Source organism: Cydia splendana, chromosome 21 (assembly GCF_910591565.1).
Source record: "Cydia splendana chromosome 21, ilCydSple1.2, whole genome shotgun sequence".
Lineage (NCBI taxonomy): Eukaryota > Metazoa > Arthropoda > Insecta > Lepidoptera > Tortricidae > Cydia > Cydia splendana.
This window is the reverse complement of record NC_085980.1, coordinates 2,857,915-2,884,186: the sequence shown is the minus strand read 5'-3', so window position 1 is coordinate 2,884,186 and position 26,272 is coordinate 2,857,915. Positions and strand designations below refer to the sequence as shown.

Genomic DNA, 26,272 nt, shown 5'->3' with positions numbered 1-26,272 from the left:
CTCGCTTAAAATGAAAAAAGTTTAAAGACTCATCCTTTACTGATTGGGATTAATTTTCATTTTGCGTCATTTTAAAAACGTATTTGACTTCTGTACGTCAATTAATTTTGATGACAATTGTAATCTTGTAATATATTATAGAACTTTTATCTTAAAATATTGCCTATTAACAGGAAGCGTTATGTAATTCGTATAAGTAATACCTGAAAGTCTTGTACCTAGATCTGTAATACCATGGATTGCGACGAATAAATGATTATGATTATGCCGTTCGTTCCGTCTATATGTATAATGCGTGTACGTGCTGTTCTCTGAAAATCTTCAAGAAAAAATAACGGCTAGACCAGCACGAAGTACTAGCGAGTTTTTACGGCTTTGGAGACCGAGATAAAGCTTACAGGGCAATACCGCTGTGGCCTGGTTATTGTTATGTATACCTATGTATCGAATGTTTTTAAAAAAATTTACTATAAAAAGCAATGTTTTATTTCGATTAGGTCTACATTTTGTGCATATTGTATATCTGAAGTATTTTCGTACTAAACTTGAAACTTTCGTTGAAACTAAATAAAATAATTATTCCTAATATACAGTCACCTGCAATTTATGTTACACAACACACAACGAAGGCCGCAAAAATATCTGACACGATCTTATTTGTAGAACCATAAGAGCATGTCATATATTTTTGCGGCCTTCGAAGAGTAGGTACCGGTCATTATCACCAACTTTGCCCGCATTTAAAAAAAACACGAATTTCTCAAAAAAAAAACAAATCGTAATTACTTTTTTTGCTCAGCACGTCCATTGTGATCAAACGCATCAGTTTATTTGAAGAAAAAATATTTTTATCGTGTTTTTACCCATTTTTTTGCGTTTTAGAGGGTGGGCAAAGATATCCGGAGTTTTCGCCAACATTGCCCACGTCAATTTGGTATTCAAATACAGCTCGTATGATGATGATGTCTAAGGATCACTGGTTTTGGGCAATCCTACCATTCCCTGTTAATAACTTAGCGATAAGTGTAAAAACTTTTAAATAAATTTGCTGGGCAATGTTGCCTACCCGTTTTTGCTCATTTCCATATAAGGCTCGCCTAAGCATTTTACAAAGGCTAGGGTTGTCACTTTTGAGAAAATCTGTTACAATAGTTTAATGGCCAAAAATATGATTTTTGCTGTGTTTTTCATTAGTTAACGGGATAAAACATCTAAGTAAAGGATAATAAGACAAATTAAATACAGTATATATTTATAAACTTACTTTAGTGTACAAACATAACCTTATTTTACATGCGAAGTTGGGTAAATTAGATGAAAGTGACAACCCTAATCCGTTTTTGGTGGTGGGCAATGTTGGTATGGATGCCAAATCACCGGATTACTTTGCCCACCGCTAAAACTCACTAAAAATTACAAATTAAAGATATCTTATTGATACTGTTTTAACACCCCCTGGCACTGATTAAAATAACCGACTTGGTTCCACATTACATCTCAAAACTTTTTGAAGTGAAAATTTCTTTAGCGGCGTGTAATAGTGCCCTTGCGGCCTATTTGCTGAATAAATGTTGAAGTTTGAAGTTTGCATGCCAAGTTTCGTGCTTTCTGCCGGATGGGACAGGATTTAGGATGGGTCAGACCAGGACCGCATTTTTGCAGGTTCATCTTTTATTAGCCAGACTCTACCTCCATACTAAATCGAGCTAAGGAGTCGCACTATAAAGAAATATTGAACATTTTCTTTCAAGTTGATATACAGGGTGTCCATGCATTAGGGTATTTATATTAAATATTCAATAATTTATTCATAAAATCAATACAATTTTACACGTCAATGGTATTTAGAACCAGTATACAAAGTATCATAACAAATTACGATTTTTTTACTTTGGAGCAACCTGTATGTGTTAGTAGCTCCTGAGGTAATAAATAGTATGACTAGATTTTGCCCTGTGCGCGGGGCCCGAGGGCCCCGCGGTCTTCTTGTAGTTTGTTGTTGGTGCTGTTGTTTTTGTTGTAGTAGTAGTAGTAGTAGTTTGTTTTCCAAAGGGAAAAAGAAATAAAGTTGTACTTTTGCTAGGACGAAAAGATCCGCGTTAAAGCACTACATTCCCGCAGCTCGGCCTGGCCTCGCGTGCTTGGGAACTCGTAAGGGACGCTCTGGGCCTTCGGCCCTACTCGGAGCTCGGCCTTCGTCCTTCGCTGGGTTTCGAAGCTCAGCGTCGGGCCTTCGGCCCGCCGCTTCGCTTATTAAAACAGTTGGGAGGGTTGGTTTTGCTTCGGGGCTTAAGCGGGAAGTTGGAGCTTAAACACGACCCAATAGGAAAAGTGTCTTAGACAAGCGAAACGGCGGGCCGAAGGCCGAAGGCCGTAGGCCAACTTCCCCCTCTCGTGTGACGCTTCGGGCCTTCGGCCCTACGCGGAGCTCGGCCTTCGGCCTTCGCGAGCCTCGACGCTTCGCCGTCGGGCCTTCGGCCCGCCGGCTTCGCTTATCAAGACAGTTGACTTTGTAGAACGCTTGGGGGAACTGCATTCACGCAACTCGGCCTTCGGCCTCGCGTTTTGGGAGTCGGGGTGGAGGCTCCGGGCCTTCGGCCCTCCGCCGGGGTCGGCCTTCGGCCTCCCGGCCTGAAGCTCGCCCTTCGGGCTCGCTTAACACACTTTTTGTATAGGATTTTGCTTTGTTCGTCATTCCCGCAGCTCGGCCTTCGGCCTCGCCCAAAATTACTGGGGGTGGGGCACGCTTGGATATTCGGGGTGAAGCTCCGGGCCTGACGGCCCTACGCGGGGTCGGCCTTCGGCCTCCCGGCCTGAAGCTCGCCCTTCGGGCTCGCTTAACCTACTTGGAAATTTGAATTTTGCCCTTGTCGCCCGCCATTTTGGATTTTTCCAAAAATTTTTTTTACATGGTAATGCTGGGCCCCCTAGCTCGCCGCATGCCAAATCTCAGCGCACTCGGACCAACTTGAAAAATTAAAAAAAAAAGTCGGCCATTTTGAATTTTTTTAAATGCAGTTTGCTTTGTTTCGGGGCCCTCTATGACATTTGGTCGAGCACCCCCCACCTACCTCGCACCGTTTGAAAGTTGCCATACAAAATTAAAATGACCATTATTTCCGCCATCTTGGATTTTTTCCAAAAATTTTTTTTTTCATAGGAATCTAGAGGCTTCTATCTCTCGCCATGCCAAATCTCAGCGCGCTCGGACCAACTTGAAAAAATAAAATAAAAAAGTCGGCCCGTTTGAAAATTTTTAAATGCAGTTAGTTTATTTTGTCTCGGGGCCCTCTATGACATTTGGTCGAGCACCTATCTCGCACCGTTTAAAAGTTGCCATACAAAATAAAAGGGGCCATTTTTTCCGCCATCTTGGATTTTTTCGAAAAAATTTTTTCCCATACGAATCTAGAGGACCCCGAGATTCCGTGACCAAAATTTCAGCGCGCTAGGACAAACTTGAAAAAATAAAAAAAAAAAGTCAGCCATTTTGAAAAAAAATGGCGGCGTCAAAAACTGCCAGGGTCCTCTATGACATTTGGTCGAGCACCCTCCACCTACCTCCCACCGTTTGGCCGGGCCGTCGAACATTTTTCTGACCGGAAGCGGTAGGCCAAAAGTCGGAATTTTCTCAAGTCACGAGACCGCCCTCTATACGACCGTACCAAAGTCTAACACCCCACGAACCTCCTTCTGGGAGAACAATCATGTCAATTAATCAGTCGTGTTGCAGCTTTAAATAAGATTAATTATTAATTATTAAATTATTACATTAAATTAAATTAATTAAAACTTTCTTCGACCGTTTTGATTATCTTTTTTATTTATGACATTAATAAGATTCTGACTTTTGACAAATGTCATCATTGCCGCACATTTTCAAACAAATTGTCAAAAGCACTGCCAATGATTAATACAGTATGTTTCTTTTTGTTGTCGATTATTGGAATTAACTTTTGTTTGATAATTTAATGTTTTATCTTTTGTTCTAATTAAAAAGAAATTACCGTTAGAGCATTTCTGAGAAGTAACCCTATGTGGGATTTCAGGGTTTGTCCAATGGCTAAGGTCACCCTGTATTTAAAAACGTAAACGTTAAAGTTTTTGGGATATATGTATAGTAGACTATTAGTAGAAGAGCCGGCCGCAAATTTTCTAACCGACTTGATACCACGATGAAATGCACAATGGTTTCCCATAAAAGTGATGCTAAGACCGAATTCGATAGTCTGCCACGGCGGAACTTGCCGAAAGTACGAAAAAGAAGGCCACTTCCGGTGCGAAAAAAGGGGGCTGATTTAACCCATCTGATACCGAAATAATAGTAATGGCAGCAGTTAGAAATTTACATGTAGACACAGAAAAGCGAAGTCTGCCAGTATTTTTTTTGCCGGAAGTGCTTGGCAGACGCTCTCAAAGGTGGCCACCAGGACCCCTAATTTAACCCATCTGATACCACCATGAAACCAATTCCAGTCGGTAGGTATGAACCCTCATGTCAGGAATATATAAGTCTGCCAAGGCTTTTCCTGCCGAAACACCTTGGCAGACGAGATTATGTGAGCAAGGTAACCATCGGTTACCCTACACTAACCCATCTGATACCACCATGAAACCAATTCCAGTCGGTAGGTATGAACCCCCATTTTAGGAATATATAAGTCTGCCAAGGTTTTTCCTGCCGAAACACCTTGGCAGACGAGATTATAAGCAAGATGACCATCGGTTACCGTACACTAACCCATCTGATACCGCGATGAAACCAATTCCAGTCGGTAGGTATGAACCCTCATTTCAGGAATATATAAGTCTGCCAGGGCTTTTCCTGCCGAAACACCTTGGCAGACGAGATTATGTTAGCAAGGTGTACATCAGTTACCCTATATCAACCCATCTGATACCACCATGAAACCAATTCCTGTCGGTAGGTATGAACCCCCATTTCAGGAATATATAAGTCTGCCAAGGCTTTTCCTGCCGAAACACCTTGGCAGACGAGATTATAAGCAAGATGACTATCGGTTACCGTACATTAACCCATCTGATACCACCATGAAACCAATTCCAGTCGGTAGGTATGAACCCTCATTTCAGGAATATATAAGTCTGCCAAGGCCTTTCCTGCCGAAACACCTTGGCAGACGAGATTATATTAGCAAGATGTACATCAGTTACATGAAACCAATTCCAGTCAGTAGGTATGAACCCGCATTTCAGGAATATATAAGTCTGCCAAGGCTCGGTCTTACCCATCTGATACCTTGTTTGACAAGACCAGTCTGCCAAGTCAAGTCTGCCAAGGCAAGTCTGCCAAGGCCTTGGCATACTTATATATTCCTGAAATGCGGGTTCATACCTACTGTCTGGAATTGGTTTCATGTAACTGATGTACATCTTGCTAACATAATCTCGTCTGCCAAGGTGTTTCGGCAGGAAAGGCCTTGGCAGACTAATATATTCCTGAAATGAGGGTTCATACCTACCGACTGGAATTGGTTTCATGGTGGTATCAGATGGGTTAGTATACGGTAACCGATGGTCATCTTGCTTATAATCTCGTCTGCCAAGGTGTTTCGGCAGGAAAAGCCTTGGCAGACTTATATATTCCTGAAATGGGGGTTCATACCTACCGACAGGAATTGGTTTCATGGTGGTATCAGATAGGTTGATGTAGGGTAACTGATGTGCACCTTGCTAACATAATCTCGTCTGCCAAGGTGTTTCGGCAGGAAAAGCCCTGGCAGACTTATATATTCCTGAAATGAGGGTTCATACCTACCGACTGGAATTGGTTTCATCGCGGTATCAGATGGGTTAGTGTACGGTAACCGATGGTCATCTTGCTTATAATCTCGTCTGCCAAGGTGTTTCGGCAGGAAAAACCATGGCAGACTTATGTATTCCTAAAATGGGGGTTCATACCTACCGACTGGAATTGGTTTCATGGTGGTATCAGATGGGTTAGTGTAGGGTAACCGATGGTTACCTTGCTCACATAATCTCGTCTGCCAAGGTGTTTCGGCAGGAAAAGCCTTGGCAGACTTATATATTCCTGACATGAGGGTTCATATCTACCGACTGGAATTGGTTTCATGGTGGTATCAGATGGGTTAAATTAGGGGTCCTGGTGGCCACCTTTGAGAGCGTCTGCCAAGCACTTCCGGCAAAAAAAATACTGGCAGACTTCGCTTTTCTGTGTCTACATGTAAATTTCTAACTGCTGCCATTACTATTATTTCGGTATCAGATGGGTTAAATCAGCCCCCTTTTTTCGCACCGGAAGTGGCCTTCTTTTTCGTACTTTCGGCAAGTTCCGCCGTGGCAGACTATCGAATTCGGTCTTAGCATCACTTTTATGGGAAACCATTGTGCATTTCATCGTGGTATCAAGTCGGTTAGAAAATTTGCGGCCGGCTCTTCTACTATATTTATACTCCACATTGATACCATAAGAAGTTAATAAAACTGCCTGAAAGTTAGAGAGGACTATGGAGGAGATTACTGTTTACTAGCTTTTGACTTAACTCCTGGCCCCTGTTTCACCAACGTGACAGGTGCGACGAATTGTAAAATCACTGTTGCTGACGTCACAGGCATCCATGAACTACGGTTACCGCTTACCATCGGGCGGGCCGTATTCCTGTTTGCCACCATCATTGTATTATTAAAAAAAAACTTTATGATATCGGAAAAAAAACAGATATTTCTCTTGCTAAGTTTATGACAATTGTCACAGAAACACTGCAATTGTCACGAAATTCCGACATAACTCATTACCTGTCAAGAATTACCTACAATTCTTCTAGATCTTTGACAATTGTCAGAAACTTCACAGGAGAAATATCTGTTTTTTTCCGATATAATGAAGTTTTTTTTAAATAATACAATGATGGTGGCAAACAGGAATACGGCCCGCCCGATGGTAAGTGGTAATCGTAGCCCATGGATGCCTGTGACGTCAGCGATAGTGATTTTACAATTCGACGCACCTGTCACCGATGTGAAATTGGGGCCTGGCCTCTATTTCACTACGGTGTCAGGTGCGACACTTGTCGACATCACAGTTGGTACTGACGTTACAGGCCTCCATAGGCTACGGTAACCGCTTACCATCAGACGGGCGGTGTGCTTGTTTGCCACCAACATGTTAATAAAATAAAAACTCCATTATATCGCCAAATACTAAGTACTTATTTTGCGAAGCTAATGACAATTGTCACAAGAAACACGACAATTGTCGGTAATTCTTGACAGCAAATGAGTTCTGTGTAATACTATATGAGTAAAATGAATATAGGCGTGGAATCGAATGTATTTGCAGCCAACAAAATGCCAATGTTTGTTCAGCTACCTGTTCACCTGTTTAAATTGCTTATTATCAATTTAGATCCGGATTTTAAACCTGGCTGACATCGGATAGCCATTTATATTGATGTCAATGGTGTTGGTGAATATTTTAATTCATTCGGACGAAAACCGGAAGGTTGGTTGGGTATCATAAAATGTTCATGGAGAGAAATTGTAAAGGCCCCAGTACACAATGGGCCATTGCCGGCCACTCCAAGGGACGCAGCCATGCGGTAGAATGAGATAGCAATATCATTTGCTCCCTCTAACGCATAAATGCGTCCCTTGGAATGGCCGGCGATGGCCCATTGTGTACTGGGGCCTTAAGATATGGTATTGTAATCAACAACTGCAAAGTTTTTTTTACATCGGTTTGTGGCAAATACTGTTTAGTTTATCTTTATTTTAAAACGAAAAATGTCAACTTGCATGTTTTCTCCACTGTACACAGAATAAGTAATGATGTTACTATATCTCATATATCCTATTATCCTATATAAAATGTGTGTTTTTATATTTCTAAACCCAGTTTCTAAGTAGATTGCACATACATTATAGTCACATTAAAATTCCATTTTGCGAAATAAAGAATTCAACATTTAACTTTGCAAAAGTAGATAATTGTTATTAGAATATTTTCTAAAAGCAATAAAAATAGATTAGGTTAGATTCGAGCTACAATGACATTAGGTTGGGTTCAAGGTAAGGTTGCAGGGCCTCAACAAGGGAAAAAAGGGGGAGGGACTGTTGGCCTGGCTAAGTGAGCCAGAACTCACCCACTACTCCCTACTACTGCCGTAAGCAGGTAATGAATTCCCAATGTATTAGGTATAGGTTTAATAAATTATAAATATATTTCATTAATAACATAATAATATACAAATATGTAAAAGCATAAAGTAATAAATAAGCCTACAGTAATCACGTATACCGGTCCCACGGATGCGGATGTTGCTTACATAATCTCGTCTGTCAAGTAGTTTTGGCAGGAAAGGCCTTGGCAGACTTAAAAATTTCCGAAATGAGGATTCATACCTACCGACTGGAATTGGTTTCATGGAGGTATCAGATGGGTTAATGTAGGGTAACTGATGTACACCTTGCTAACATAATCTCGTCTGCCAAGGTGTTTCGGCAGGAAAAGCCTTGGCAGACTTATATATTCATGAAATGAGGGTTCATACCTACCGACTGGAATTGGTTTCATGGCGGTATCAGATGGGTTAGTGTACGGTAACCGATGGTCATCTTGCTTATAATCTCGTCTGCCAAGGTGTTTCGGCAGGAAAAACCTTGGCAGACTTATATATTCCTAAAATGGGGGTTCATACCTACCGAATGGAATTGGTTTCATGGTGGTATCAGATGGGTTAGTGTAGGGTAACCGATGGCGACCTTGCTTACATAATCTCGTCTGCCATGGTGTTTCGGCAGGAAAAGCCTTGGCAGACTTATATATTCCTGACATGAGAGTTCATACCTACCGACTGGCATTGGTTTCATGGTGGTATCAGATGGGTTAATTTAGGGGTCCCGATGGTCACCTTTGAGAGCGTCTGCCAAGCACTTCCGGCAAAAAAAATAGTGGCAGACTTCGCTTTTCTGTGTCTACATGTAAATTTCTAACTGCTGCCATAACTACTATCTCGGTATCAGATGGGTTAAATCAGCCCCTTTTTTCGCACCGGAAGTGGCCTTCTTTTTCGTACTTTCGGCAAGTTCCGCCGTGGCAGACTATCGAATTCGGACTTAGCATAACTTTTCTGGGAAACCATTGTGCATTTCATCGTGGTATCAAGTCGGTTAGAAATTTTGCGGCCGGCTCTTCTACCATATAAATAACCGCGATATGAACCCACGATTTTTGACCACACACATATTTAACAATAGTGAGATAGTAACAATGACATATTATTTTACCAGCAAGAGAGGAATTAAGGATTTTTTTCAAATCTTATAGAAAACATCGTTCAACGAAATCAAAGTCAAAGACGACCTTATCGCTAACGAGCGGTCTCTTCCAGGCGAGAAAAAACTACCTTTCGCGTTAGTTACGTTGAACCAAAGTCGAACTATCATAGGGACCATCATTCGACGCTAGATATCTACAAATGTCAGGATGTACCTAGTGCATAATCCCATCGTATTTTCACGAAAACGTACGAACGTGTCTTGTTCATTCAGTTAGTCTTGGTACAAAAAGTACTGACGTTGACTGAAGTAGCATGACGAATACGAACGTTTCCGTGAAAATACGATGGAAAACAATTATGCACTACATCTGTATACTTACGAATGCTTGCTCTCTTGCCCCACTACTTTGAACCGGTCGAACATGATATTCTGGTTGTAGAAGCATTCCTTCGTGATCTCGTCCAGGGCCTCTTTCATCGGGATGAGGTCTTCCACTGGAATAATTGTAAATTATTAACATTAATGAGTAGCGCTGGTGGCCTAGCGGTAAGAGCGTGCGACTTTCAATCCGGAGGTCGAGGGTTCAAACTCCGCCGGCTCGTACCAATGAGTTTTTCGGAACTTACAAATGTATCTACGCAATGTTATTTGATATTTGCCAGTCGCTTTTCGATGAAGGTAAACATCGTGAGGAAACCAGACTAAGATCCCATGAGCCGTGGCAAAATGCCGGGATAACGCGAGGAAGAAGAAGATTAACATTTTTGACAGAATTGTACTGCACATAAGTTTCAAGAAGACAAGGGGCTCTTCTTTGCACGGAGAATGCCTGTCAGCCAATGAAACAGCTGTCCACGTCATACCGAATTGTAAAGGTGAAGCTACACAGGCTCAAATCCTTGATACACCGAGGTCATTTTAGGAAGCCTGCGGAGACACATCAAGAGGGTCCTGCGCTTCTAGATCTAAGCATCCAGCATGGTACCATAACTTCCACCAAATCGTCTAACCATATTCTGGCCAGCCTATTACCCTCATGGCATTTTCGGTTACCACTCCAAAACTTAGTTTCCATCGAACGTTTCCCAATTAAGTGGGTGTCAGTTTTATAGCTGTATTTGCTTCTAAACGAAACTCTAAAGATCCCCGTCGTGCTAGAAGCAAGAGAGGGATAAGGGTCCTTGCAAGTGCAAGGCGGCAGTTCAGTGATCACTTGTATGTCCGTCAACAATGACACGAGGACCCAAAACCGAAGAGTATTGCGAAGATTGACGAGGAAAGAGGACCCCAAAAATGGGATGTGGCTAGACACAGAAAGATTTGCTTCTAAACTAACCTCTAAAAACCCTAGCAGTACTAGACGCAGCAGACGGATAAGGGCCCATGCAACTGCAAAGCGGGAGCCCCGTGATCAGCTCGTCAGAAGTCTGCACGCCAACGCCATTGACCGCTTTTTCGAAATCTGGTTCAGACGCTCTGTCTTCTTCTTCAGGCGCGTGTCTTTTCTGCTTTTGTTCTAAGCGGTGCTTTAGTATTTGCAGTTGTTCTGTGGATGAGAACATTTAGGTATATTTATTATTATTGGGGTGCTGTGGGTCTTTGAGTGCCACTTCGAGTTCGACCAAGCTGTGATCTATTGTGACGGCCCTTTAAAGTTCACTACTAATGCTCGTTGAATCCAGGAAATTCCAGATTCTTTGGGCCGTAATGCTTTGTACCTCATAGGGTTTCAGTATGTGTCGCCCTAGGTAGGTACTTCTTTTTGACATTAGTGGTCCGCAGGAACAGAGAATGTGCAAAGCAGTCTCCTCTGACTCCTGGCAGAACCTGCATGTCGCATCATGTTTTTTTCCTATTTGAAACATGTGTTTGTTCAAAACAACATTTAGAGGTTAAGTTCAGATCGTTGTATTTCCTTTTATAAATTCTTGGTGAACATTATTGAAATAAATGTACACAAAAACTGAGTTCGACGCAGTTTTAGTTGATATAAACTGCAGAACCGCAGCTACAATTATGTTTTTGTCTATTTCTCTGTTAATATTTGATCCAAATAAATTTAATTCTGATATAATAAGACAGTACTTGTTAGAAAAAAGTATAGCTTGGTGAATTTGTACTATTTGTGGTAGTATACCTAGACTAGGCTTAATGATGATGATAAGTACTCGCTAGAAGAACGTGTCTCATACACAGCGAAGGTGTTTTCATAAATCATGCCGACACTTCTCGTCTATCGGTTCTCTTTTTCCTTCTCTCTCTTACTCTATCTCTAACATGCAGATGTCGAACTACTAGTTGACGAATAAAGAATGACCAATTGACCACTCACCAGGAGAACATGTCTCATACTCAGCGAAGGTTTGCTCAAAAAGCATGTAAGGACTCGAACGCATGTAAGCTGGTAATGAACGCATAAAGGAATCCACTTGCATTCGCTGGCATTTGTCTATGGGGCAGATCTGTCAAAAGAAACCATTGAAAGTTAAGTAATGGCATTTGTGGGCATCGGCAATATTTTCAAAGGGTCTCGCGTTTAACACATTTAAGACCCTGGTGAAGCTAGGGCAGATGCAGTTCTATGTTCGTTCTGTTAGCATTAGAAAGAAGGTAAGCGATCTTGACATGTCTTTTAATTGAAAAACGCTTTTTAAAAATCAGTAACTATGAGTGATTCTCAAAATAGTGGCATCTTAACCTGTCATCGAGTTTTTGAATTGAATGTATGTTTATTTGCTCTTTTTCATATGAAACAAAAATGTATCTAGATAAACTAAAACAATGTTTATCGAGGCCAAGTCATTATATTTATTTAAATTTAATACTTATAAAAAAATAAAGAGTAGCACTTTTTACTGTAACCTACTGTCCAAAAGCATCGCTCTTCCAGTTTTAGTTCTTTAGATTTTATAAGCACCAATTTATGTAAATAAAACAATAATAATGTAATGTGTATTAGGGTGGAGCGAAATCCAAAATTCTTGAATATTGCAATGGAACCCCTCTAAAAGGATGTCTAATTTTTTATTATTTAAGGGAAAAAAAATAAAAAAAATATTGGTACTTATATACTTTTAGCCCTCTACTATTCGATTATATTATATATAGCAATATATGTATATTTTTAATAAATTTAATTTATGCTTTTTTTTTATGACAAGTATTATTCATTAAATAACATCTTTTTCTTACAGATATACTCGATTTCTATACTTATTTTTGTTTATAACGTATATTTTTATGACACGGGAAAACCACGTAAATAGTGGTTTTATGGAAAATGCCCTTTAACCCGGATATTGTGCACAAACTGGAGTTTACAACCCATAACAGAATCGTGAAAACTATTTTAAACATGATAAGATAATAAAAAGAATATTAATATAAGTATAATTCGCTCCTTGAGAAACACAGTGTCATTAAGCGAAAAACGTGTTTTTTGGGTACAGAGATTTGAAAATTTCGAAATCTTCAAACGTCTAAAAATGCCGTACTAGTGATAGAAGTAAGTTTTTTTTGCTATGTTTTGTTAGATTTTTAACTAAGCTTGTTAGCCATTAGAGTAAATTGTGTTTGTTTTGTTTAATTTCTAAGATAATTGAATTAAAAGAAAATTGTAATGTCACTTTTCCGTTTATTTTTGTTTAATGTCACTTGACGTCTTCGCAATATTGATTCAATTTCTGGAAAAGTGACACTATATCCAGTTATTTGAAATAACTTAACCTTTATTTCAATGAAAAAGCGCAAATAGCACCATTTTACATTGATGTCAATTAATATTTATTAAAGTAAGCGACTTTCAGTCTCAAAAATTAGCAAATTAGACTATTTTTTCTTTAAAACTAGAATATTCTTAGCTTGTTTTGTTTGGCCAAATTTTTACGATCTAAAATTACCAAAGTAAATAAACAAAGGGGAGGATAATAATTGAGGGATGGGATGTAAGGCTGCAGTACCGTCTTTACCATAAGGGCACACGGGGCCCGTGCCCAGGGCCCCCATCCTCAGGGGGCCCCGAAGGACAGACAGTAACAGTATATTTAATTACCCATAATAAATAGAAGATCATAGCAGAAAAATGTTAGTTTACTTAATTAGCTTTCTTTACTTTCCAAAAGGGCCCCAAATTCTTATGTGCCCAGGGGTCCCAGCATAGTTTAAGACGGCCCTGTGTAAGGGGCCCAAATGCCATGTTACGGATCCCAAACCAGCCTCTCCTGCTCGTGGTCACCCTGTTGAATAACAAACGAGCCTCTGGCGATCCAACAACCCGCACTGGACCAGCATGGTGGGCTTATGGTCCAATCTCATTTGACATCTACGACTCCTCGGTACGGCGCTAAGTGCCCTGTAAAAGTGGTGCTAAGAATCCCCGGGCGGAAGATACCCACAAAAAGATTTTAATGGCCCATGCAAGAAAAAAGAACTCCAACACCTATAAAGGCCGCCCTTTGATTAACGAAGAGCGTCTCACTGATCTGAAACACGGCGTAAAAGAAATTAATGGGGTTGTCAGAAGTTCGACGAGAAGAATGGGCGTACGCAGCATTTTTTAAGGGGTGGGGCAGAAGTAGGGGAGGCTGGGTACGTTGTAGCAGGGTGCGGTTGAAACGGAAATTCTTAGCTTATGGTCAGAGACCAGGGTGGGGCAACTGCCCCACCTTGCCCCACCGTGGGTACGCCTATGACGAGAAGGCGTGAATCGTTTACCATTTTGGAACAGCCTGCGGACAATATGGAGTAGGCTTTGTCGTCACAAAGAAGTGGAAGGACAACATTGTCGGATTATCAAATTACTCCGACAAGGTGGCTGTGTTGACGTTAAGTATATCCCAAAGCCAAAGTCATATAGACCAGGTACATTAAGCCCAATCAAAACCTAGGCATCGACATCATCACATTGCGATGATAAGATTGAAGAATATTACGAGATTATTACTAGTGTCCGACCGAAGGTTCGGTTTCGGTTTCGGTTTCGGCCAGTTTCGGCCAAAAAATCATGTTTCGGCTGTAGTTTCGGTTTCGGCCAAAAAACGGCCGAACCTTTCGGCCGGGCCGAAACTGACGAAATGGTACTTCGGACAAAGACCAAAAGTTGGGAAATAAGTAGGACAACAATATTAATACATATCTACATATACTGATTCATGTATAGTTTGTATAGGTACAGAAAGTAATTGGTTTATTATAAAACACAATTCGGCTAATGAGAGCGCCACTGGACGGTCGACGCAGTCTTAAGAGGCTGTCAATACTTATAACGCGCACACTGTCTAATTGTATCGGAGTGAATGAGATAGCACTGTCGCACGTAGCCGTTGGCCGAGTATCAGCTCGGCCCGAGTCGAACGATGTCTTTTTCGCTCTTATTCAGTCATTTTTCTATCTACCTCTAATGGCAAATTTTAAGCGAGGCTAAAGGCTACGCTCAACTAGGGCCGCAAAGTTGATTTTCTCAATAGTTAATATTTTGCGAAGCTGAACAGCTGACTATTGATTAAAACGAAGAAAAAACCTTAAAAGTGTCCCCAGTACAGTTTTTCATACGAATGCTCGACCTTAGTCTCACTTTTTACCTCAATTTACCATTGGTTTGTGTTCCACATGTCCTCTACTTCAGCTTAGCCTTTGGCCTCGCTGCGCCATGCTCGGCCTGCGGTCTCGCTTTTTAATACAATGGACATTGGTTGGAGTCTGTGCTTAACTACTTATCCTGAAGCCTGAAGCACGGCTTTGACTTCGCATGAAAGTTCGCCTCACTGGGCCACTTCGGACTTTTAGGCCCAGGTGTAGATCGGTACCCGGCCTTGCGATATTGTTAACAAAAAATTTCGCGCTCGCTGCGCTCGCGTTTTTGGTTGGTTTTATGGTTGACCCTGTATCTACATGTTAGCTTGACTGGTGAATGAATAGAGTTAGACCAAGAAGATTCTGCAATGATTTTGGTAGCATACGCAGTGCTACTAGTGCAAATGTTATTTATACGTCATCATTTCATAGAAGTTTTGACGTTTAAAGTAACACTTGCACTGCATGTCTTATCAAAATCGTTGCAGAATTATCTTGGTCTAACTCTAGTAATTTTCTTAAAAAACTGCTTAAGTAACATCAATTTAAAGGACATTGGGTGTTGACAGCCCCATAATATGTGTGTAAAAGCGGTTTTATGAGATTTTTTCAACGATTTTAACAAGTCTACAAAAGTTTCGGTTTCGGTTTCGGTTTCGGCCGAAACTAGAGCCAAAGCCGAACATTCGGTTTCGGTTTCGGTTTCGGCAAAAAAACATGTTTCGGTCGGACACTAATTATTACCCCCTAAATAAATCTAACGACGAAAAGCAGGAAACATGGACCATTGTTCTTGGTGATTTCAATGCTAAAGTCAGATCCAGCACAGATTGAATAAAGCCGACATAGTTGGACCACATATGGCCTTGGCAGCAGAAACGACCGTAGTTCTCGGCCTATTCCATTTGCCTTTGGTCAAAACTTGAGCGTAACTAATTCCTTCTTTCTCAAAAAACCTCAAAGTCGCTGGATCTGGACGTGAAGTCCTGGCGGAATATGACACACGAAATTGACTACTTATATATTTTCGTCAGACAAAAGTTTAATTAGGGATTTATTTAGGTAGGTATTACGTACAATCAATCGGTTTAAATTTAGTTCCGATCACAGACCCGTGAGAGTAGAAATAAAGTTTAAGACTTAAATCCACCGTAAGCAAAATTAATTCATAAATAGGTAAAACACCTAAACAGAGGCACACTCTTATTTGTATCCACGATCAGTTTAACTTTGAATTACGAAGTAATTTTGACACCTTGCAAGAAGACACCACAAATACACATTCAGAAATTCAAATTCAAAATAACAACATTATAAATACATAGTTTAGAAACAGCCAGTAGCAAAATTAAACCAACCCGGAAAAACAATAAAAAACTCACAAGCGACACATTACATTATTGAATGTATATATAGAACTAGCTCTTCTGATGGGGGTACGAACAAGGTACGAATTCTTCGTCATCATCAGTATTAACTTTACTACCTACTAAAAGAGTAGTATTAACTTTATTAAAATAGCTTTAAACTTTGTTGTATTGAATTGCATTGAGACATTTTCTACTGTAACGGGAATGTTACACATACCAACCTATTTCCACAGTTAGTTCAATAGGGCTCCTAATGTGGCTATATCTATCTAATTATAAATAGTCATCTAGTAGGTATCCATAATACAAGTCCATTATGAACCTTATTGAACAAATACAACACAGTGACATTAAACAACGAGTGACATTCATTAACCACACCGTTATAAGCGTTCTGTACCCGTTGTAGTGGCTTTATTTCATTTAAGTACGCCAAGTGTCGCTAGGGTAAACTAAGCTAGGAAATTGACACTACACAGATAATGACGATTGACCTGCTAAAACTCCTGTCAGCTTCTTAAAATCACAATGTCACTTAAAGTAAAAGAACAGTACGTTTTTATTTTTAGTCAGCATTATGGCTTCGAGTTTTAAGCAAAACCGTCATTATAGATATAATGTCACTTTACTTATCTCAAAACGTTAAAAAATGCAAAAGTACAATAGTACAAAAGTACAAAAATGCAAAAGTACAGTAAAAAAATGCAAATATACAAGTGTTCTTAAAGGGAAAAGTACAATATTGCTTTAAATTGAGTTTTGATTTTGATACCATATTATAAGTTCAAAGTGACATAGGGTAAGACCTCCAGTGAATGAACACTTAAGGAATTATCCAAGTTTGAAAAATCATTTCTCAGCATTCATTAATAATTTCAATAATTATCTGCAATTTAATGAATCCTCATTTAATAAATAAGAAAGTAATTTCTGCGATTTTTTACTACTTTCATAGTTTTTGAGTTATAGCAGAATTTATCAAAAAGTATCCAAAAACCTAATGAATGAACATAAAAACTAGTGAATGAACACCGCAAAATCCAGTGAATGAACATCATTTAGATATTTTTAATCAGCTTTAAAAAAACATTTTTAACACTATAAACGTTTCCAGCTCTATTTTAGTAGGTATAGCGAAAGCGTTCATATATTTTTATCCCCTCCATATTGATTACAAATAGATTAGAATGTAATAAAATGATGGTTATTCACCAGAACCTATTACATATTATTAAGAAAAAGAGAATCAATCTTTAAAACAAGACACAATCAGCATTTTCTGATGAAAAAAGTTAGGATTAGCAAATAATGCTTAAAATAATAAACTTGTCATTGCATTGTTCGTGGTTACATTGTTCAAACATAGAATTAGTAGAAATCTTATAAATGAACACCCCAAATGTTGTATTGTTCATACATAGGCATGAAAAATCCAGTAAATGGACTATAGAAATTTTGTTTGTTCCAATATTGGCTGAAAGAATCAGAATCATTTTCTATGCAGGATCACAAAAAACAAGCTCAATACCAATTCGTTTACACATAAATTTAGAAAAAAAATTATATCTAGGAGACACCAGTAAATGAACACACCGTTCATTTACTGGTTTCAGAACATTTGATAAGCCAGTATTGGAACTATAAAAAATGAAGACTTAATCACATAATACGTCGACAAAGTGTACATTTGTAGAAGGTTTAACTCTTAATCTAACCAAATAACCAAACTTTGTACAGGTAAACATTAAATAAGCACTTCATATGTTGCTCCAAAGGTACACTGTTCTTATCTGGGATATAATTTTTGCATACAAAACTTCAAAACCAGAAATACGTAAACTTCAAACGCCAGTCACGTTCAAACTGGTCGAAAATAAATTTAGCAGGGGTTGAAATTGCATAGGAAATAGAGTTGTTAATAAGAAAAAAAATACGACAAGTGGTAGAAATTGCTATATTTCTTATTTTAGACAAAAAACGTGATTTTGTTCATTCACTGGGGGGTGTTCATTCACTGGAGGGTTTACCCTAGTACGTATAGATACACTATTTCTTATGAAAATTGACGTACTTACCATTGAATATCATAGATAACCGTCACTAACCAAAAAATTACAACTTACTTCCCTTTAATGACATTGTTCCCATGAGGCAGGCGCCTATTCCCTCTATTCGCCATAACGACATTAGCGCCCTCTGGTGGTTCTAATAGAGCTAGGGCGATAGGTGTCTTCGTATTGCGTGCGTTACGATTATATGAGCTAGATGGCGTTACTAACTCAAAAACCCCATTTTTTGGATAATGACGTTATGTTTCTCAAGGAGCGATTATATATGCCTAACATACGTGTGAACATGACCCAAAAAGGGCGTAAGCGACGCCGAAGGGCAAAATTTGACGCTAATTTAAACATATAAGTAACCCTTTTTTTGCAGTAAAATGATACTTTTCGTAATCAATAACATCGTTCCTTTGACACAAGAATGTCAAAAAAAAAATAACTTATATATTTTTTTTACACTGTAGCATTTTCCTGGTTTTGCATGAAATTGCTATTTAATATGAAATTTTGAAATTATATTATTTCATAAATATTGAAAAATGCACTAATATTTTGGTAATAACTTATTATACGCTTATTAAGTATTATATAATTTCAATAAAATGTACACATATTAGTGAAATAGTATATTTTAATAATTTATGAAAATTTACCTTTATTAATTTCTTTAGCGGCTGAGTAGAGGGCTAAAAGTAGTGTTGATTTTGAAACTTGATATAATCACTATAATCTACATGACAAACTGCAACTTTTGGTACCAGTTCCACATTGATAATCAAATTTTTATTTTTTTCCATACAACGACGCTCCACCCTAATGTGTATGTGTAATAGTAATGCTATATAATAACATAAACAATACCTTTTAAAATGTACTTTGCACAGGCCTTATATATATATATTTTTACAACAATATTCACGCACGAAGTTTGTCCAAGGATATTTTCTCTGTTAACCTGTACCAACCTGTACATGCGCGGTATTGCATCTGACTCATACACAGAAAAAAATATTTAGATCATAACTACTTATGGCAAAATATTAGGTAAGTATCAAGCTAACCACCGTAGGGTACCATTATGACCCAAGTGTCGTAGTTTCGTAGAGACAAGTGGTTAAAGGCAGAAATCTGGGGTTTTGTAACGGAATGTTAACTTTAACTTGTCTCGATTATTTTACGAATTTGGTATGGGGCCTAATGTAATAATATCATTTTAATATTGTATGAAGGTTTATTCATCTATGCTTAAAGTGAGACATTCGTATTATTATCCGTTCAAGGGAAAAAATAAAAATGAATGTATTTTTTACTGTAACCTGCTTAACTTTAACCTGTGTTCAATGTATAGGTTATTGTATGTCTTGAAAATAACTTCTTCATTTTCCGTTCCCTTTTGAAAATTTGGGGTACTTGAAGTGGTAAAACATATTTTTCATTATTAAAAGTAAAAAAAATACAAAAAAAGAAATTTTCATTAACTTTAACCTGTCGATGCTACTTTCTTGAGAATCACTCCTATTACAGTAGAATCCGCTTATAATGACATCGAAGGGAAGTGACAAAACGTCATACTAAGCGGATGTCATATAAAGCATAGTTGATTAACTTCTTATTTATGTTAATTATTCCAAATTAATTTCAAATTCCTTTTTGACAGATGAGTTTTATTAGCCTATTGTATCAATTATTAACTTGTCACCGAGAATCAAAACTAAAATAACTTAAACGCCACGCACGCACCCCTCCTCGCAGGGAAAGACGTGGGGGCGGCCACGAAAACCGGCAAATGTGTCAGTATAACCGGACATAATTTCATGAAAATAGGATTTATAGGTCATATTAAGCGGTTTGTCACTATAAGCGAAGTCATCTTATTCGAATTTGTCACAAATAATTTTATATGAAAACCAAACTTCGCACAGTAATGACGTCATAATAAGCGGTTGGTCAGTATATGCGGAGTCATAATAAACGGATTCCACGGTTCTCTTATTTATCGCCGAAAATGGTATGGCCGATTATCAGTTCCCAACTCACGTTTGGCGGAATTTTATTTCGCCGAATTTTCATTTCCCAACTTATCAAATTGTTTTTTTTTATTTGCCAACCGCACAGTTACCAACTAAACGTTTGGTCTGTGTTTTATAATGTAAATTTTCAAAATGCCAACTTTCATGTCGTAGAATGTTTTAGTTGGCATAATATACACTTAGTTGTTTTGTCTACCAATTGTTTCATTTGGTCAGACTGTACTGTACCAAAGGGGGGCCGTTTCTGGGACATCATCACTTTTTTCTTAATAAACTTTCCTCTAAAATCAAAAATGGCGGAGATATTTGACACGAAAGTTGGGATATTTGGCCCGAAAGTTGCTGTGTAATTACGTGTTTTGGGTTGTTGAAAAAAAAATAACCTCGAAGACTAAGGCGGGAGCAAAGCTAATCGTTAGTTGTCAATGTGAAATGTCGGTGTGAAATGTTTGTTGGCAAATGAAATTCCGCCAAAAATAGTTCTGCGAAAAGGGATTCCACCTTATGAAAGCAGAAGAATATAGATGATCGTATTAGATTCATAATTGTTACATATTTGCCGTGTCTTATTAAAACGTGTTTTTCAATTAAAAGACACATCAAGACCTACCTTTTTTCTAATAATAAAAAAAACGAACTATCTGTAGTGGGATGGTACAAGTGGCGCTAATTATTATTCTAGTTATGAGTTTAGAAAAATATCTACTTACCTACTGTTGTTCTAGACCCAGCCCAGAGCCCCAGTCTTCACAGATTAACGCTGCGTCTTACGCAAGCGAACAACTCGCGAACGCGACGCGGCGGGCCCAAGGCGTTCGCGTTCGCAACGAGATCGCCCACGTAGAACACTTCTATAGGTATCAAAGGATTGATTCACCCCGCGCCACATCGCTTCGCTTCGCGTTCGCGTGTTGTTCGCCTGCGTAGTACGCTGCGTAAGACATTTGTTCTGACAAAATAGTTCTTCTTAATGCTGGGCGTAATATGCACTTTTTGAACGCATCTTAGAGGGTTTATGATATGTGTGTGGAAAAGAGGGTTAAGTTACTTACTTTTTCATAATGAATTTTATGATCCGTATCTGCCTTGTGAGAGGGTATGACTAGCAGGCTGTCTTGAATGCTGCTGCAAAGGAAAAACAACAGTACTGTAGGCATCAGAAGTAAAGTCACAATTTTGAAATACTAAGAACCATTTTTATAATGAAAATAATTACGATTTTTTAGTTCACAAGAGTTGATTCGGATAGGAGGTACCCACGAACAATACGAACCATATTGTTCTATAGTTCGTTTTTTTTTGCATTAGAAAAAGACTGCGCGATCTTGACGTGTCTTTTAATTGAAAAACGCTTTTTAAAAATCAGTAACTATTACTTATGAAAGCAAAAAGAATGTAAATAATCATATATGATTTATAATTATTACATATTTGCCGTGACTTTTTTTTCAAAAGTGTTTTTCAATAAAAAGACACGTCAAGATTGTTTACCTTTTTTCTAATGCAAAAAGACGAATTAAGTCTATTCGGGTAATTCCGAATGTCGAAAGCTGTCGGATAATTCCGAAAAGAGACTTTTATTATGATGGAATTATGGGTGACTTTCATCTGAATTTCGGAATTATCCGAATTTCGGAATTCGGAATTACCCGAGTAAACCTATATCAAGTACCTTTAGTTTTAGTAGTATCTTTTGTGACAGTCAGCGTGCATGTCATTCCCTTCGCAAACTCCAATATTAAGGCTCCCTTTTCTCTCATTGTGCAAAACGTGCAAGAACCAACCAATAGCATTGGTTGTAATTGTAACCCAGCGCAGCCGAGAAGAGAACCAATGCGATTGGTAGGCAGTGTTGGCCGAAAGTTAATGCGAATTGAAAATGTTGGCCATTAACCATTATAAATTGAACCTTAAACCGTAACGGACGATTACGGACGATTACGGTTTAAGGTTCAATTTATAATGGTTTATGGCCAACATTTTCAATTCGCATTAACTTTCGGCCAACACTGTTGGTAGATAGATTCCTGCACGTCTCTTACTCATAGGAAAGGCAGCGTCTCACTCAGTGGCAAGGCAGCGTAAAACTTGATTACCCCTGTGGTTCTTTGAACTCCATAACCCCTGTGGTTCTTTGAACTCCATACCCCTGTGATTCTTTGAACTCCATAACCCCTGTGGTTCTTTGAACTCCATAACCCCTGTGGTTCTTTGAACTCCATAACCCCTGTGGTTCTTTGAACTCCATACCCCTATGGTTCTTTGAACTCTATACGTACTCTAAACCGTTTTTGGTGACCCCCGTAGGTTCCGCTTCATCGTAGGTCTCGTCAGACAGGCGCTGTTGGTCACTATAAAAAAAAAGATAATCATCAGTTGTCGGCCGTCCGAATAGGGAATATTACGCAAAACTCTGCGTAGAGGGCGTCACTAGCACAATCACAGGGCCTACCGCGAAACACGATAAGTAATCGAAAGTTCGGTTTCTGCCTCTTTATCACCCTTGCCTATTCGATCGATAGAGAGGCAGATAACCTGAGGCACCTGTAAACAAACCGCCTTGATACATCAATGTCGTAGTGAAAACTTGTCAAAAACTGTTTTAAGGCCTAGTATGTATAACTTACTCTATGGTTTACTGTGTTCACTAGTGCTGCACTCTGGCGGCAGAACATTGCAGTAATGCTCCCTATTGATTCCCACGGGCTGGCCTAATTTCGACGACGGTTTCAACGACAAAACAAAATTCAAAAAAACAAATTTCTATGCAGGGGGAGGGGGGTCACTTAACTTTGCAGCTTACTGTACACTCAGCACTCAGCAGCAGAAGTTGCTAAGCGGACGAGGTGTTCAAAATGACCTTGACACGCTCTTATTCTCTTAACAATAAAGTCGCGTCAAGATCTTTTTGAACGGCCCGCTTGGCAACTTCTGCTGTAGACTGTACAAAGTTGACCTTACCGGACTATTGGCTTGAACTCTTTTATATCGTTGGATTTTCCGGGCATGAACTCTTTCGGCAAATACTGCATACTCGACGACTAAAAACAAAACATTAAGAGTAGAGATGCACCGGATATTCGGTTACTATCCGGTATCCGGACAATAATTTAATATCCGGCCGGATACCGGATAGTGACCTATATTCCGGCCGGAGAGTAACATTGCTTGATTTCGGAGTAAACAAATTGGATCTAAGAAACAGTCACGGTCATAATTGTACCCGTTTATTATTTTAAAGCAATTTATACATTCCACTCGCACGCTCACAGCCTCACACTCATTTCGAACCTATTAAAGATGAGTCCGCATGAACCACGCGGACATTAACTACGGTCAAAACCTGAAGAACCGAAATGTAGGTATAATTCCGCCGGCCAAACAACTATCCGTTGCATCTGCATCTAACGTGCACACTAGCGCCACTGCTAAATAATCGTAATTGAGCGTTTTCCAAAAAAAATTACATTTCATTCATTGAATGTCTTCAAAATATTGAATTCTTGGGCTCGTTTTACTCAGAATCATTTGTACATACACGCCTAATACATGATAAAATGTGTCCCAAAATTTTGTATGAAAAAATATTTTTCCAGTGCGTCACGTTCATACAAAGGAAAAAAAAAATCATACAAAAATGTGACGATCTGGAAAGGAAATCTTGGGACACATTTTTCATGTATGAGGCGTGAATGTACAAATGCTTCTGAGTAAAATGAGCCCAAGAAGTCAATATTCTGAAGACATGAATATGAAATGTAAGTACTTTTTTTTTTGGAAAACGCTCAATTAATTAAATTTAACGAAAGATATTTAAAAAAACCGGGCAAGTGCGAGTCGGACTCGCGCACGAAGGGTTCCGTACCATAATACAAAAAAAAAAAAAAAAAAGCAAAAAAAAAAACGGTCACCCATCCAAATACTGACCACTCCCGACGTTGCTTAACTTTGGTCAAAAATCACGTTTGTTGTATGGGAGCCCCATTTAAATCTTTATTTTATTCTGTTTTTAGTATTTGTTGTTATAGCGGCAACAGAAATACATCATCTGTGAAAATTTCAACTGTCTAGCTATCACGGTTCGTGAGATACAGCCTGGTGACAGACGGACGGACGGACGGACGGACGGACGGACGGACGGACGGACGGACGGACGGACGGACGGACGGACGGACAGCGAAGTCTTAGTAATAGGGTCCCGTTTTACCCTTTGGGTACGGAACCCTAAAAAAGGGGGCCGCTACGTACTGTATTTTGTATTTAAGTAACTTTTGAATAGGTACAACAAACTAAGTAGTTTTTATGTTGCTGGATTCGTCAATCTATGCGTCCAAAGTTAAAATACGGTCGTTTTTGTTTTGAGTTCACAGATCGACGAATCCAGCAACATAAAAACTACATAGTTTGATGTGTTCAAAAGATACTTAAATACAAAATATAGTACGTATACGTAGCTGCCCCCTTTTTTAAATATCTTTAGTTAAATTGAAATAATCACGATTATTTAGCAGTGGCGCTAGTGTGCACGTAAAGATTATAACCTATTTAAATAGGTTTTATTCCTAGACCTAAGACGTAAACAACATTGAAAAACACTTACTCTGGTTCTTGCAATACAGATGGACATTTTTTTTACGTCACAGCCGCTCTTCTTTCCTCGCTGAAATTATGAAACAGCTTGAGTAGTTAATAGGTAGGTGGTAGGTTGGCTTAATACTCATAGGTAGGGGGCTGTTCATAAATTACTTACGTCATCTATTTTTGACGATTTTTGATCCCCCCCCCCCCTAAAAATCATGCTTCGAATGACCCCGTTTCCTCCTACGTCATGCTACTATCATCCGATGTCCAGACCCCCCCCCCCCTCAATTTGAAATGACGTAATTTATGAATAGCCCCTAGTGATAACCGATAAAGAGCTTTTGCGTGTGCAGCCCAACAATCGGTATTGGAAATGGTCACATCACTATTATATAGCGCGCCAAGGACCAGGGCTATAACCGCGAAAATCGAAGTTCGCAAATTGCGGGCATTTTTCTCTGTCACTCTAATTACGCCTTCATTGGAGTAAAAGAGAAAGATCCCCGCAATTTGCGAATTTCGGTTTTCGCGGTAGCCCCTCTGACGGTGACAGATGAGCTTCGCCGCAATGGCGGCGCGGCGTCGTAATGGGGCTGCCCGGTTATGTCTGTTTTATTATATTATAGTAGTTTATGTGACTGCTACATAATGAAAGGCATTAAAATACGAGTGTGGGTTTATGAAACGAATGAAATGAGTTTCATAATAGTATCACACGAGTGTTTTAATGCCTAATTATGTACAGTTACATACACTGCTTTATCTACACACATATTATAAACTTTCTATGATATATTCACTAACCTCATATTACAGCCGACATTGGGGCACTTTCCTCTCTGGCGGAACTCGCGGATATGAGATGGCGTCTCCGAAATATCTTTATCGTACATTTTACACGAAACTTTTGTTATAGTTACTTTAAAAACAACAAAACAAATTATTTTTTACTTACAAACTAATTAAAAGATAAACTGTACGTCAAATGGCGGCAAATGAAAACTTTTTTCACGCATGTCACGCATCCGTAGTTTTTTTTAATTCAAAGACAAACTAGAGTCGGGGTCGATTACCATATCGTCCGATACCAACTTACATGCGAGATTTGTCAATATTGTATGCAATTGTCATTTGATTTCGAATAAAACGTCATCTCGACTGATATTAGAATAGGGGTCAAATCAAATTGCTTTTTTTTTCAGAGATGTTCGAAATTTGAATGTCATTACCAAATCGATTTTGATAGAGTAATGAAGCTATTACCACATTTTCACAGATAATAAATTTGCTGTAACAAAACAGTTTATCGTAACGTGGGCCATTATTTACGGATTTTGAAGGCATCATAGAGAGTTTATGATATCTGTGTAGATAAAATCCTTTATTTGATGATGAT

At 38.9% G+C, this 26,272-nt stretch overlaps 1 protein-coding gene across 1 annotated transcript in view; it reads right to left on the bottom strand.

Annotated features, from left to right (window-relative positions):
- LOC134801109 (uncharacterized) overlaps positions 1-26,272 on the bottom strand; it is a 57,972-nt gene that overhangs the window by 9,535 nt on the left and 22,165 nt on the right. The window contains exons 10-16 of the mRNA XM_063773637.1: positions 24,896-24,955; positions 23,257-23,336; positions 22,575-22,646; positions 21,348-21,420; positions 11,594-11,723; positions 10,598-10,807; positions 9,641-9,755 (exon numbers count right to left, since the gene is read on the bottom strand). Of these exons, the coding sequence (XP_063629707.1) occupies positions 9,641-9,755; positions 10,598-10,807; positions 11,594-11,723; positions 21,348-21,420; positions 22,575-22,646; positions 23,257-23,336; positions 24,896-24,955 (740 nt within the window). The remainder of the gene's footprint in view (positions 1-9,640; positions 9,756-10,597; positions 10,808-11,593; positions 11,724-21,347; positions 21,421-22,574; positions 22,647-23,256; positions 23,337-24,895; positions 24,956-26,272) is intronic.